Source organism: Sinocyclocheilus anshuiensis, unplaced genomic scaffold (genome assembly GCF_001515605.1).
Source record: "Sinocyclocheilus anshuiensis isolate Anshui unplaced genomic scaffold, SAMN03320099.WGS_v1.1 scaffold62, whole genome shotgun sequence".
NCBI classification, from domain to species: domain Eukaryota; kingdom Metazoa; phylum Chordata; class Actinopteri; order Cypriniformes; family Cyprinidae; genus Sinocyclocheilus; species Sinocyclocheilus anshuiensis.
The window spans coordinates 717,795-729,726 of record NW_015544180.1 but is presented as its reverse complement, the minus strand read 5'-3'; the positions used below and the strand labels follow the sequence as shown (position 1 = coordinate 729,726).

The following is an 11,932-nucleotide window of genomic DNA, read 5'->3' as shown; positions in this document are numbered from 1 at the left end:
GTGTCTGTGTGTGTGTCTGTGTGTGTGTCTGTGTGTGTGTCTGTGTGTGTCTGTGTGCGCACGCGCGCGTGTGTGTGTATGTATGTGTGCGCGAGTGTGTGTGTGAACTCACCGTGCTGTTGGCGGGCTGATCAACAGGAGAGCCGTTATCATAGACGATGATGGGCTGGCATCGTCTCAGAGGAGCCGAGGATTCACCGCACAGAACACCAGACGCTTCTCCACCTGAGACGACAGAACAACACACACATCAGACCACAGACACCAGTGCATATCACATTACTAATAAATACAATAGAAAGAAACGTAAGGCTGTGCATCCAGTCGGCGTTTGTTCAATGTGTTTGGCTGGCAAATCACTTCCGCTGCTTGCATTTACATTCATTTACAATTCAATCATCATGTCAGAAATATTTTCCATATTGCTGGTCCATGGCAAATGTTCACGACTTTGCTTTTAAGGTCATTTTGTAGAATTAACAATTGTGGTTCAACGATAGGTCACCGCTTGATGTTTGAAGTACAATCTGAGTCATGAAACAACCTGTCTGAAATAACATCACGCTGACATGCTTTCTGGAATCAGATGCTGTGATAAACAAAAGACACATTTGCAACAGGTCTGTTTGATGTGGGAGGAAAACAGCCGCTGGCAACCAGAATGAGCTGCTATTACCACAGACAGCATTTATTACCAGAGACCACACACACACACACACCTCTCAAGGCTTTGAGGAGTGTTTGAGCGACGCGACCCTGAGGTCAGAGTCCTCACCACGTCGAGAAGAACAACAGCAGCCGCTTGCATTTCAACACGCAAAAAACAAAGAGCTTTCGGTTTGATGGACAAAAAAAACAGCATCCTATTGTGAGTCAATGGAGTGATTATAAACGTCAAATGAGCTCAACGGTAACAAACGCTCTCCTTCAGCAGTCTTTGTTCAGGACGTGCTTTTCACTATAACGTTTCAGAGTCATGAAACAAAGCAGATATATGAAACTAAATATGAACATCACACTTAGATTTGGATAAAGGGACAGAAAAATAAAAAAATAAAAACAGATGAAAGTGAAAAAAAAAGAAAAAAAGGAAATAGTAAAGAAAAAAAGAAAAATACAAAAAATATGGGGAAAAATTTAAAAGAAATATAAAAAGAACGAACGAAATAACTTAAAGAAAACAAGATGACAAAACCACACTGTAAAGTCATTTTGAGATTTTGCCATTTCAACTCAATTTTTTTTGTAGACATAGCTAATTTTTTATAAAGTGGCCCTCAACTAACCTGAAATTGGAATGAACCAGTATAACTGTTGTTTCAAATCAAAAACGCATGTTGAAACCACTGCATCACACCGAAATAAAATTAAGATAATAAATTAAGGCAGCAGGGTAACAAAGTTTTTTTTTTTTAAGTTGACTCAACAAATTGTTTACAGTGTAAAAAAGAGGGGGAAAAAACAAAAAAGGAAGAGGAGAAAAAAAAAAAAAGACTGTACAAAACTTTCAGTCAGTGAACTAGTCAACTCATGAAGCACCGTGAATGATGTGAACCAAAAATAACAATACAAAATAAAACAGCTAAATAATACAATTTGCTAAATGTTCAGAAATGTCCAAATGCGCAAGTAATTCAGGACTGCAGGGAGATGGGCTGGCGGCTGAGCCATTTCGCAGTGACTCCTGTTTCCATGGTAACAGTGATTCTGCAGGATTATGGGAAGTGGAGTTTTCGACAGGAAAAAATATTAACAAAGCCGCTTTAAGGCAAGCCTTCAAGGTTAGCAAAAAAAGCATAACGCTGCAACACACTGGCAAGGAGACAAGAGGCTGCTTCTTTAAACGGATGCCAGTGGAGAAGAGGCTTCACTGAATAAACTGCTTATGTGGCTAAAAAGCTTATTTAATGAATTGACAGCCTATCGGCTTATCTTCAACATGTTCTCCAATGAACATTTGCTTTGGATTCATCTATTTTTAGTTTACACAGGAAAAAACAGCTGTTTTATACGAGACGTCATGGACAATTTCATGGTCTATTAAAGGGGTCATATGATGCGATTTCAATTTTTCCTTTCTCTTTGGAGTGTTACAAGCTCTTGGTGCAAGGCACCGAACCCCCAACTGCTCCCCGGGCGCCGCAGCATAAATGGCTGCCCACTGCTCCGGGTGTGTGTTCACGGTGTGTGTGCACTTAGGATGGGTTAAATGCAGAGCACTAATTCCGAGTATGGGTAACCATACTTGGCCACATGTCACTTCACTAAAGTTGCAAAGACTAAAGTCTCAAATCCAAAGAGATATTCTTTATAAAAGTTAAAGAGTCAGCCACACCCTCCTAAAACGGCTCGTTCTAACACGCCCCCACATATCTACGTCACTATGTGGGAAGATTTGCATAACGCCGCCCAAATGTTCACACAAAGAAACAAGGCGTAACTTTTGTCCTCGCTGTAGTATTGTTGTTGCCACCGCCGCCATGTTGAGGAGACGCCGTGTGTTTAGTTGTGAAAGTGAAACTACTTTGGTTGGCCTTCCAAAAAGAGTACGATATCTGCTTCGTCATGCCTGGAGCTGATCCGTGCTGGTCGCTGAGGAAATACATAAATTTCACGCCGTGTATCGCCGGATCGGCTTTCACCGTGGATGAAGCGGAGTGCAGCCCGGGGTCGTCACATGTGGTTGCCGCAAGCATCCTTCGTCGAATCCGCCGGCCGCGCCGTTCTCAAGTCCACCGGCAGCCGCTCACTCTAGTCCGCAGTGTGTGACGCATTTTATGGAGGACTGTTTCCTGAACCTGCAGTTCTGCATAGCCTACAATGGGTCTGTGCTCAAAGGCTGTTTCTATAAAGTGGGGCAGGTCCAACAGTCTGACGCTTCTGACTCACAGCCTGCAAGTACATTTTTTATATTTAAAGAATTTGCCACTGATGATTCAAACGCGAGTTTTGAGCAGTGTAGAGTAGGCTTGTTTTTTGTTGTTTCTCCGATCACAAATGCAGACATGGTTTTATGTTTACGCCGCGCGATACGCAACGCGTAAAAACACAGTACAAGTCATTATAATCAGTAATTATGTCCCCACTGGATGCAACAAATGCCTCGTTTATAATGGGTTTTAATGTTTTTGTCTCATCGCTCCATCACAGTATGGTAGGGGCATAACATTTCCGTCACACGCTTGAGGAATTCGGCCAATCACAACGCACTGGATAGCTGGCCAATCAGAGCACACCTGGCTTTTCAGACCGATGAGCTTTGTAAAAATCGACACGAAAGGCGGGGCATAGAGGAGAAACAATAATGTACAGTATGTGGAAAATAATGTGTTTTTTTAACCTTAAACCGCACAAACATTTCATTACACCAAATACACAAAATAATGTTCTTTTTAGCGACATCATATGACCCCTTTAATAAAACATCAAAAAATGTGCTTATTTTATTACACTTTACAATTTTCGCCTGTAGATTTCAATTATGAAACATCTTTCAAGGCCATGAGTTTGTTTCACCAATTCAGCAGCATTTATATTCACCAAATTTAACGGTTTTATTTCTATGTATATTCTGAAGGTTTTTACTGTGGGGTTTGTTTATATATCATTTATATAACCTTTTATTCCAAAAAACATGATGAAAATGACATTTTTTCTGGTTGTTGGTATTTTTTTCTGAGTTATAGAGTGATAAAAAGAGATATCAAAAATCCCCTCAGTAAAAACCCTTTTCTCTAACATGTCAGCAAAATAAAATAAGACTTTTGAACCTGGCTTTATCCAGTGTTCGGATTAATTCTCTGAAAATGTTTGCAAATTAGTGCATATTTAATTAGAAATTTGCTTATTTAAACATAACATTTCAGTAATACAAATCAATTGTCTCAAATGCACTGTGATTAATCATCTGGGGAAAGTATGATGATATTCATTGGTTACATTTGTACCCTATTCACCCTTAATGTCTTGCATTAATGGAGAAAAATGCAATAGGATTTTAACTTCCAGAACCGACTGTTATGCTCCATTAGCGGACAAAAAAAATAATAAAAAACTAAAACCCCTTACAAAACACAATAGACAATCACAAAGGCATCCTGCCAGACACAACAGCAGCACATTCAATCAGACCAACACTATAAACCCACAGATCCTACACTCATGCATAATGTACATAAAAAGCCCAAGAGTTTTCCCTAAAGTCACTATGCAATATTCATATCCGTCATTTACAATCTCCAAGACCTGAAGACCTGAAGTTCATGGCATCAAATCTTTGAAAGGCATTCAGTTTTTTTGGACACTTAGATCTGCTTATGCATATCTAGTTTGCTTGCTACTGAATTTTCAAGATTTGTTTTCTGAGTTATGGCTGTAAAATAACCAGACGCCCCAAACGCTGCAGCAGGATTCAACATCTCAGACGAGAGCCAGGCAAACGCCTTTAGAGAGAGAATAACCAGATATACGAAGGATACCTGCCCGAGTGAAGCATTAGCGCCGAATCAAAGCTCAGATTATCCCCATACCAGCGTTTATCCATATACGAGCTTGTGCAGGGCTAATGGTGCGATTGCCGGCCGAATTCACAACACAATACGCATTTCTTTTCCAGAAAATAAAGATGCTGTCAAACTCTGCACATCTAAACACAGAGGTGCCTTGCGGTCTACATAGGCAGCTCCCTTCTGAGGCAACATCCTACATAAGTGACGGATTTGGAGCAGCATGTGTGAAGCACATGGGAGACGCGATTTCAGTAGAGTTTGACGAGTTGCTAAACTAACAACATGTTACTTTAAGCATCTAGACACAGCGCTGGCATTGGGGAAATAGTTTTAAATTATTAAATCAAATTCAGGTGTATTTAGAAGTCAACATTTCCCTTCACTGTGTAAAACGGACTCTGCTGCACTGGATGTTTCATCATGATTTCACACACTATAATTTCCTACATCATGAGTCACTTCCTAAATCAGTGGGCAGTCAGGATATTTGTCCAGGAAATGACATCATGCCAAAGGCATGTCGTCTGTGAACACAGCAAGTGTCAGTGAGGGCAGATAACTTTAAGTTAACCCTGAAAAAACTTTCAAAGGCAGGTTCTAAACACCGAACTCCAGCTAAAATCACTGCATGCTACATCGGTTTACACTGTTGCGTATCTGACCAAAAAAACAAAAAGTCACATACTCTCTATGTGCTGATAGACGAGAGAAAGACGCGGAACCTGTTTTAAAGACATCACTGTAAAATTTAGATGTATATTTCTGCTAAAAAAAAGTGTATTTTGCCGTCTCCTCATTCAAAACCATCACATTTTTTTTTTTAATTGATCTAAAGTGACAATACAGAGATATTGAAAAGATTTCATTTTCAAATAAATGCTGTTCTATTCATCAAAGGATCCTGAAAAAAATGTCTGCAACCGTTTTCAACATTGAAACTAATCAGAAATGTTTCTTGAGCAGCAAATCAGCATATTAAAGGATCATGTGACACTGAAGACTGGAGTAATGATGCTGAAAATTCAGCTGCGCTTCACAGGAATAAATTACATTTTAACATATATTGACATGGAAAACAGTTATTTTAAATTGTAATAATATTTCACAATTTTAATGTTTTTCCTGTATTTTTAATCAAATAAATGCAGACTTGGTGAGCAGAATACACACACACACACACACATCTTAGACCCCAAGCTAGTGTATACTTTTATATAGACAAGGCCCTTGATTTCCTCATTTACAGTAAACATTTGTGTAAATCATCATAGTTGTTGAACATATAAGGGTGACATTAACGCCATGCTGGTTTTAAATAATGCAAGCATTAAAATCTAACCAAACCCAGACCTGACCAGAAGCAGAATTTAAACCAGATGTATGTGTGTGTGTGTGTGTGTGTTGTACCTGGTGGGTTGTTCCTCCGGTGGGCGTGAGGGTCGTCAGGTTCAGCAAAGATACTGGAGACCATCTTGTTTTTGCGCACAGGCTTCTCCTCTTCTGTGCCGAAGGAAATATTTGAGGCTCCGCCAGGGGGACACAACACCCTACGAGACACGTGTCAGAAGAATGGCGCTCAAAAAAAATCAATTACACAATATTAAAATAAACAGCACATAGTGCATGAAGGAAAGACAGTAGGACTTTATGATGCATGTACCATGCAATGGTGCAAATATGTCAACAGTAGAGATTTAAATCCTTGATAACAGTAGAAATGACCATTTTACATGGTTTACATGTGAGAACGAGGAAGCAACATGCAAAAATTCAAAGCAGGGCATGTCATAAACAAGTCACGGGTTTAGTCATTTATGAATAATGCAACTTGGTACATTAATATAATATTTAAGTCTTTCTTCTGATAGTGTGTTTCCTTTATTTAACAAAATATCAGAAGTCTATTTTCATGACAAGCTCGGAGTAATAACAAATGAAAACCAGCACAATAAAATTTCAATAAAGACAATTACATACAAAAATGTAATACGTTTCTTAACATTAAAAAATATATATATATAGCAATTGTATAAGGTCTTTCATTCAGATGACAAAATCTTTTCATAAGCCTTTTTAAAAAATGCCCACAAGTAAAGTTTGTGAATAAAATATTTGCCTAATATCATTTAAAGCAGAAAAGGCCAATAAAATATGCTTTATAGTCAATGAAGTAAAAAATCATATTAGTTTTACCTTTCATGTATGGATGACCTTTCATACATAAAACATTTTGCATAATCACCAAAATAGCATCGATTAGACATAGGCTTAATACATCTTAATGTGTGCATTTGACCGATACTTTTATAATGCGACTTCATCAGTTCATGCATATGCTGGGAATCGAACCCATGACCTTTGCATTGCTCTACAGTTTAAGGCAGAAATAGGCATTACCACATGTATAATAAAATATGCAACACTTAGTAAAAATATCTATATTGTGATGTAAATTTCTTATGGTAGTATCAAGTGACTCATACAATGAATGACTTCAGTCATACCAACCACCCCTAAACTGAAAGACACCACACACACACACACACACACACACACACACACACACACACACACACACACACACAGCTGACCAGACCAGAGCTCATCTGCTCACACCAAGTGTAGATTCCAGTGTTGGATGGTTCTCGTTCAGCACATATGTTGATTCATTAAAAAGACACAAGGGCGGGTGTGGACAAACCCCGGGTGAAAAGCAGCAGACCTGTGATTGATGTGGTTGACGGAAGCCCAAATCAATGCTTTTGAAAAGCCCAGTGCTGATCTCAACACCCCTCCCTCCCTCCCTCCCGCGCAGAACGAGACCAGCGGACACCCGCCAGCAGCTGTCAGGGTCGCCTCCATCCCAACGCAACTTTCTGCCCTTTTGTCAAAGGAATCGACGGTGTGGCGATTAGAAAACCAACCAGTGCCGTCTGGATGGACTGGTTAAACAGCTAATGCCTTAACCAGACTAAATCTTGGGATCAGATCAGGGGACTTTATTAGAGAAGGCCATTCGCTCGAGACCCCACCCAACCAACAAAGGAGACACATGGCATTAAAAATCCCTGCTCAAGCCCATGATGCATGCTGAAAACATCACTAAATCAGTCCGAGTGACCAATAAACACGTCTGCTCTCGGCTTGACCTACATTTCTGGCCGTTCTACTGAGGGGAACCCCAGACACACAGGATTTAAAGACTAAAACTGGGGGGAATGACAGGGAAAAGAGCTTCAAAGGTGGTGAGGGTGGCAACATGTTGCAGCAAGACCCAAAACCAGGATGTCTGATATTAGGATTAATATACTAGACAATGCCACAATCCTCATTTAAAAGCAGCAAGATCAAACCTTGTTTCTGTGCATCAGGCGGAAACAAAAGCTAATGCAACATTTTTGACATGCAAATGTCTGAATGCATCTCCATCCCTCCTTTGAAAGTTACAGACGATACCATTTCTGGACACACAAACACACCTAAAAAAAAAATCTGTTAGTTTGGATCACAAAGTCCTTTGGCCAGACGTGCAAACCTTCCACTGGCTGCTGTACGAAATTCAATGCATCTGTTCCAACCCTAGTGTCAGAAACCTTTTAAGGACAATGGAGCGTGTATTTTTGGGCCATAGCTGGAGGTTACACTAAACAGTCAGATGACTGGGATTAAACTGATAAAAAAAATGTATAAGCAGCAGAGAAAGCATCTATTCATGAAACACAATGCAAATAAACTTTAAAGCAAATCACCCAGTTTGAGATGGCACTGGAAGCCTGCCAGCCCCATTGCTTTGTGCTGGGTGAAGTTTGGGCACCATCCACATCAAAACACCAGACATCACATCAAACTGCATGTCAAACCTGCATACAATGAGCCTGGAGTGAATCTCAGATTATAACAAGGGTGGATGGGTCTTCATGGCCAGGAGGAAGAGGATGATGATGATGATGATGGTGATGGTGGTGGTGGTGGTGGTGGTGGTGGCAGACAGTCTGGGTTAATTCAGACCAAATGAAAACATGAAATCAATCCAAATCCATTAAATATTCAGGTTGATAAGCTTCATTTGCGTTCATGTATTGGAGGAGGAGTCCATCAGGCCATCATCATCATCATCACCTCCAGCTCTGAGCTCCTCTTCTTTTGTCTCGCTTCTGATCGCAGTAAACGCCTTTAAAATCATTTACCTGGAGCTTTTTTTGGCACCAGGCTCCATGCCTTGGAAGTTGGTCGTCGTAGTCATGTTGAGCGGGTAATGTGCTCGCTAAACCGCGTTAGAAACCCTTCAGCTGGACTGAATTCGTCTAAATCCTTTATCCCGCATGGACTCCGCCCGGACCAGCTGAAATCCGAGCGCAGCGGAGTGGCCCTTTAGACCAGCCCACGAAGCCCCGCCCACCGGAGCGACGCGCGATCTGATTGGACGGAGGACTGCAGTCCCTGGCGTTTGATTGTAGGATTGGCCATCATTCAGACAATAGCCTTCATAGGTTTATGTGATGTGGTTTACTGCAAAATCAGCCATAGGTTATTGACTAAAACGTGTTATGCGAATAAAATCCTTGCTTTTTTATTCTAATATTTCAAAATACCTTAACGTTCCTTAAAGTTAATTGACCGAAACACATATTATGCCACTTTAGTGAAAATTTGATGATCCATTTACAATGGATTTTAATCATGTAAAATTGCATCTAATGATAATTCACTTCATTTAACCCTTGTGCGACCTTTTGGACATTTTTGTCCTTTTCAGTTTTTTTTTTTTTATCATTTTGCCTGTGTGTTTTGCACTAGGTACAAAAAATTGTTCCTCTCAGGACCTTAAGGACAAAAATGTCCCCATTGAAACCCATTAAAACTGCTATTTTTAATCGCAGTGCCATTTAACTGTAAAATTATGCAATTTTTGTTGATAGGCTTTCATTCTATTGGCAAGGCTTTACATTTTTTACTATTTTTTACCAGATGGTGCCATTTTTTCAGGTTTGACCTATAAAGAAAATACTCGCCTTATTTGTTTTCTGCTTCTGCATATTATAGAGCCAATTGGATAAATAATGCAGCTATAATTGTGTGGGTGTGTTGGTATGGATGTCAGTGTGGTTTGTATGCGTGTCATAAAAAAAAAAAAAATTGTGTGTGTGTGTTCTTGTAATATTTGAGAGGAAAAACTCTACTGCAAATCACAAATCCAACCACTGTGTGCACCAGCAGAGTTTTGCTGGCATCTAATGGGAAAAATTTGGTACTGCGCCCAAACAAAATCTTACTGAAAGCTCATTTTTTGAGATATCAACCTCAAATTTGGAATACAACTTGTTTAGATATATGGCTTTGATTTTCTAGCAGGTATTGAGTTCAACATGTTTCATAAAATATATATTTTATATAAAACATCGTTCATAAATCATTTTCATAAACCTAATCTTTTTTTTGGTTTCACTTTTTAAACTTTTTTTACTTCAGCAATAATCTGCCATGGGTCTTCTTTAAAATGAGACCAAACTTAACTCTGTGCTCCCAAGCTTCAAATTTTTATGACAGTTTTTTTGACATGGACATTTTTGTCCACTATGGACCTAAGTGTAACTTTTTTTAATTGATGCACAAGGGTTAAGAATAATAGCTAAAATTACGCAAATTGAAAAACAATTGTTTAGAATGTATAAACACAATTTAAAGATTGAGTGCAGTGACTAAAACACATCGACAGTTTGATAAAAAGAGAATATTTTATTTTAACAAGCGATTAGACAATACAGACAGATGCTGGACTTCTCTGAAACATGAATTCCCTCGTACGTACTCGAGTCAAAGCATGTTTAACACAAGTTTCGCACTTTACATGACCACTACAAAAAAAAAAAAAAGTTGTAAATCCAATTTGTCTGAATGGAAAACATAAAGTCAATCTGAACTGCAGGTTTGTCTGCGTAAAGTATAACATTTCTTTATCATTTCTTGAAACACAATTTGTAAAAAGCCTGTGTGCTCATATCTGAAGCAGAACAAAACCCTGAACTCAAGCACACGGCTCGTATCCTCAATGATTCTTAAGGGGAAGCATGTATTAGTTGGTCTATACACAGGTGACTGTCTCCATGATTGTTTAGCGATCGCTCGTTAGAAGACTCGGGCTTAACATGTCAGATTTTACAGCGATTAACAATCCCAATGTAATAATTACTGTAGCAGAAACCCTTTATGTACAAAATGAAAGAAACACTATACAACAGCAGTTACAGATAACCACGAGGAGAGCGGTCTGTGAGAGAGACGGGTCGGGGTCGCTTCAGACGTGTCCTCCTGTCTGTTGCTGGAAAACGTCAATTGTGTCTTCATCCTCCATTTCCAACTGCGGAAGAATAACACGAGGTCATTTATTATTCACTATTATTAATAAACACAAGCGATGCGAGGTCAGTAGAGTCACATGAGGAAACTGATACCCATCCGCTGTGATTACAGTGCACTCCTGTCCCATGATGCAGCTGCACAATGATGCTGTCAAGCCAGATTTATTCAGTGGGTGAGATGAGGTCTATTATGTTTGGAAAAAAAACTCGCTTTCTTCCCTAAATGTTCATCTGAGAGCACACATGACACCTGCCCTTTCTAAACGAAACAACAAAAGCGTTAAAAGTCAACATGACATGCTTTTAACTTCCAATCATCACTGAGAAAATAATCAAATTGACTGGATAAATAAAAAGTGGCCTATGATGTGATTGCTTAATTTTCCTAATTTATCGTTCTGATTATTATTTTATACTAATTTCGGATATAATACTCTTTTCGCAAATACACTTTAAAAAAAAATGTATTACCATAAATTAATTAAATTACGATAAATTGTTCTTTTAAAAAAACACTGTTCTTTTACTATTATTTATATACTGCTACAGTTTTTATTCATATTTTGGATTCACTTTTATTTTTATACTTTCAATTTCATTTAAATTTGAGTGATTTTGTTATATTTTAGAAAAAATCTAATTTTATGTGATTTTGACATTATTATTTGTTTTTAACTCAAGTCTGTCATCTGATATTTATATTTTATTGTAGCTTTATTTGAATTAAAAATATATATCTATATAATTTATAATTATTAATAATTATTACCATTTAGGTTTATTTTTTGTTTCAGTTTTCATTTTTTTTCTAAATACACTTTAACATTGTTTTTATTACCATAAATTAAAAATTAAATTACGATAAATTATATACTGTATAATACGCAGTAATACTCTACAAATTCATATACATATATAAATTCATTATACTAAAATAATATAAAAAAATTACATACAAAGCTATGTTGTTTTAAATCAGCTTTACAGAAAATACATTATATATATATATATACAGTGGGTACGGAAAGTATTCAGACCCCCTTAAATTTTTCACTCTTTGTTATA

At 38.2% G+C, this 11,932-nt stretch overlaps 2 protein-coding genes across 3 annotated transcripts in view; both read right to left on the bottom strand.

Moving 5' to 3' along the window:
* LOC107696352 (hematological and neurological expressed 1 protein-like) overlaps positions 1–8,878 on the bottom strand; it is a 20,545-nt gene extending 11,667 nt beyond the window's left edge. Inside the window, exons 1-4 of one of the 2 annotated variants that reach the window (XM_016496649.1) lie at positions 8,696–8,878; positions 8,258–8,368; positions 5,916–6,055; positions 113–225 (exon numbers count right to left, since the gene is read on the bottom strand). In XM_016496649.1, the coding sequence (XP_016352135.1) occupies positions 113–225; positions 5,916–6,055; positions 8,258–8,368; positions 8,696–8,751 (420 nt within the window). In that variant the 5' untranslated portion in view covers positions 8,752–8,878. The remainder of the gene's footprint in view (positions 1–112; positions 226–5,915; positions 6,056–8,257; positions 8,369–8,695) is intronic. The other variant, XM_016496650.1, reaches the window with a different exon arrangement.
* Positions 8,879–10,229: 1,351 nt separating this feature from the next.
* The window catches only part of sumo2b (small ubiquitin like modifier 2b), a 10,899-nt gene continuing 9,196 nt past the window's right edge, over positions 10,230–11,932 (bottom strand). Inside the window, exon 4 of the mRNA XM_016496653.1 lies at positions 10,230–10,866. Within this exon, the coding sequence (XP_016352139.1) occupies positions 10,804–10,866 (63 nt within the window). The 3' untranslated portion in view covers positions 10,230–10,803. The remainder of the gene's footprint in view (positions 10,867–11,932) is intronic.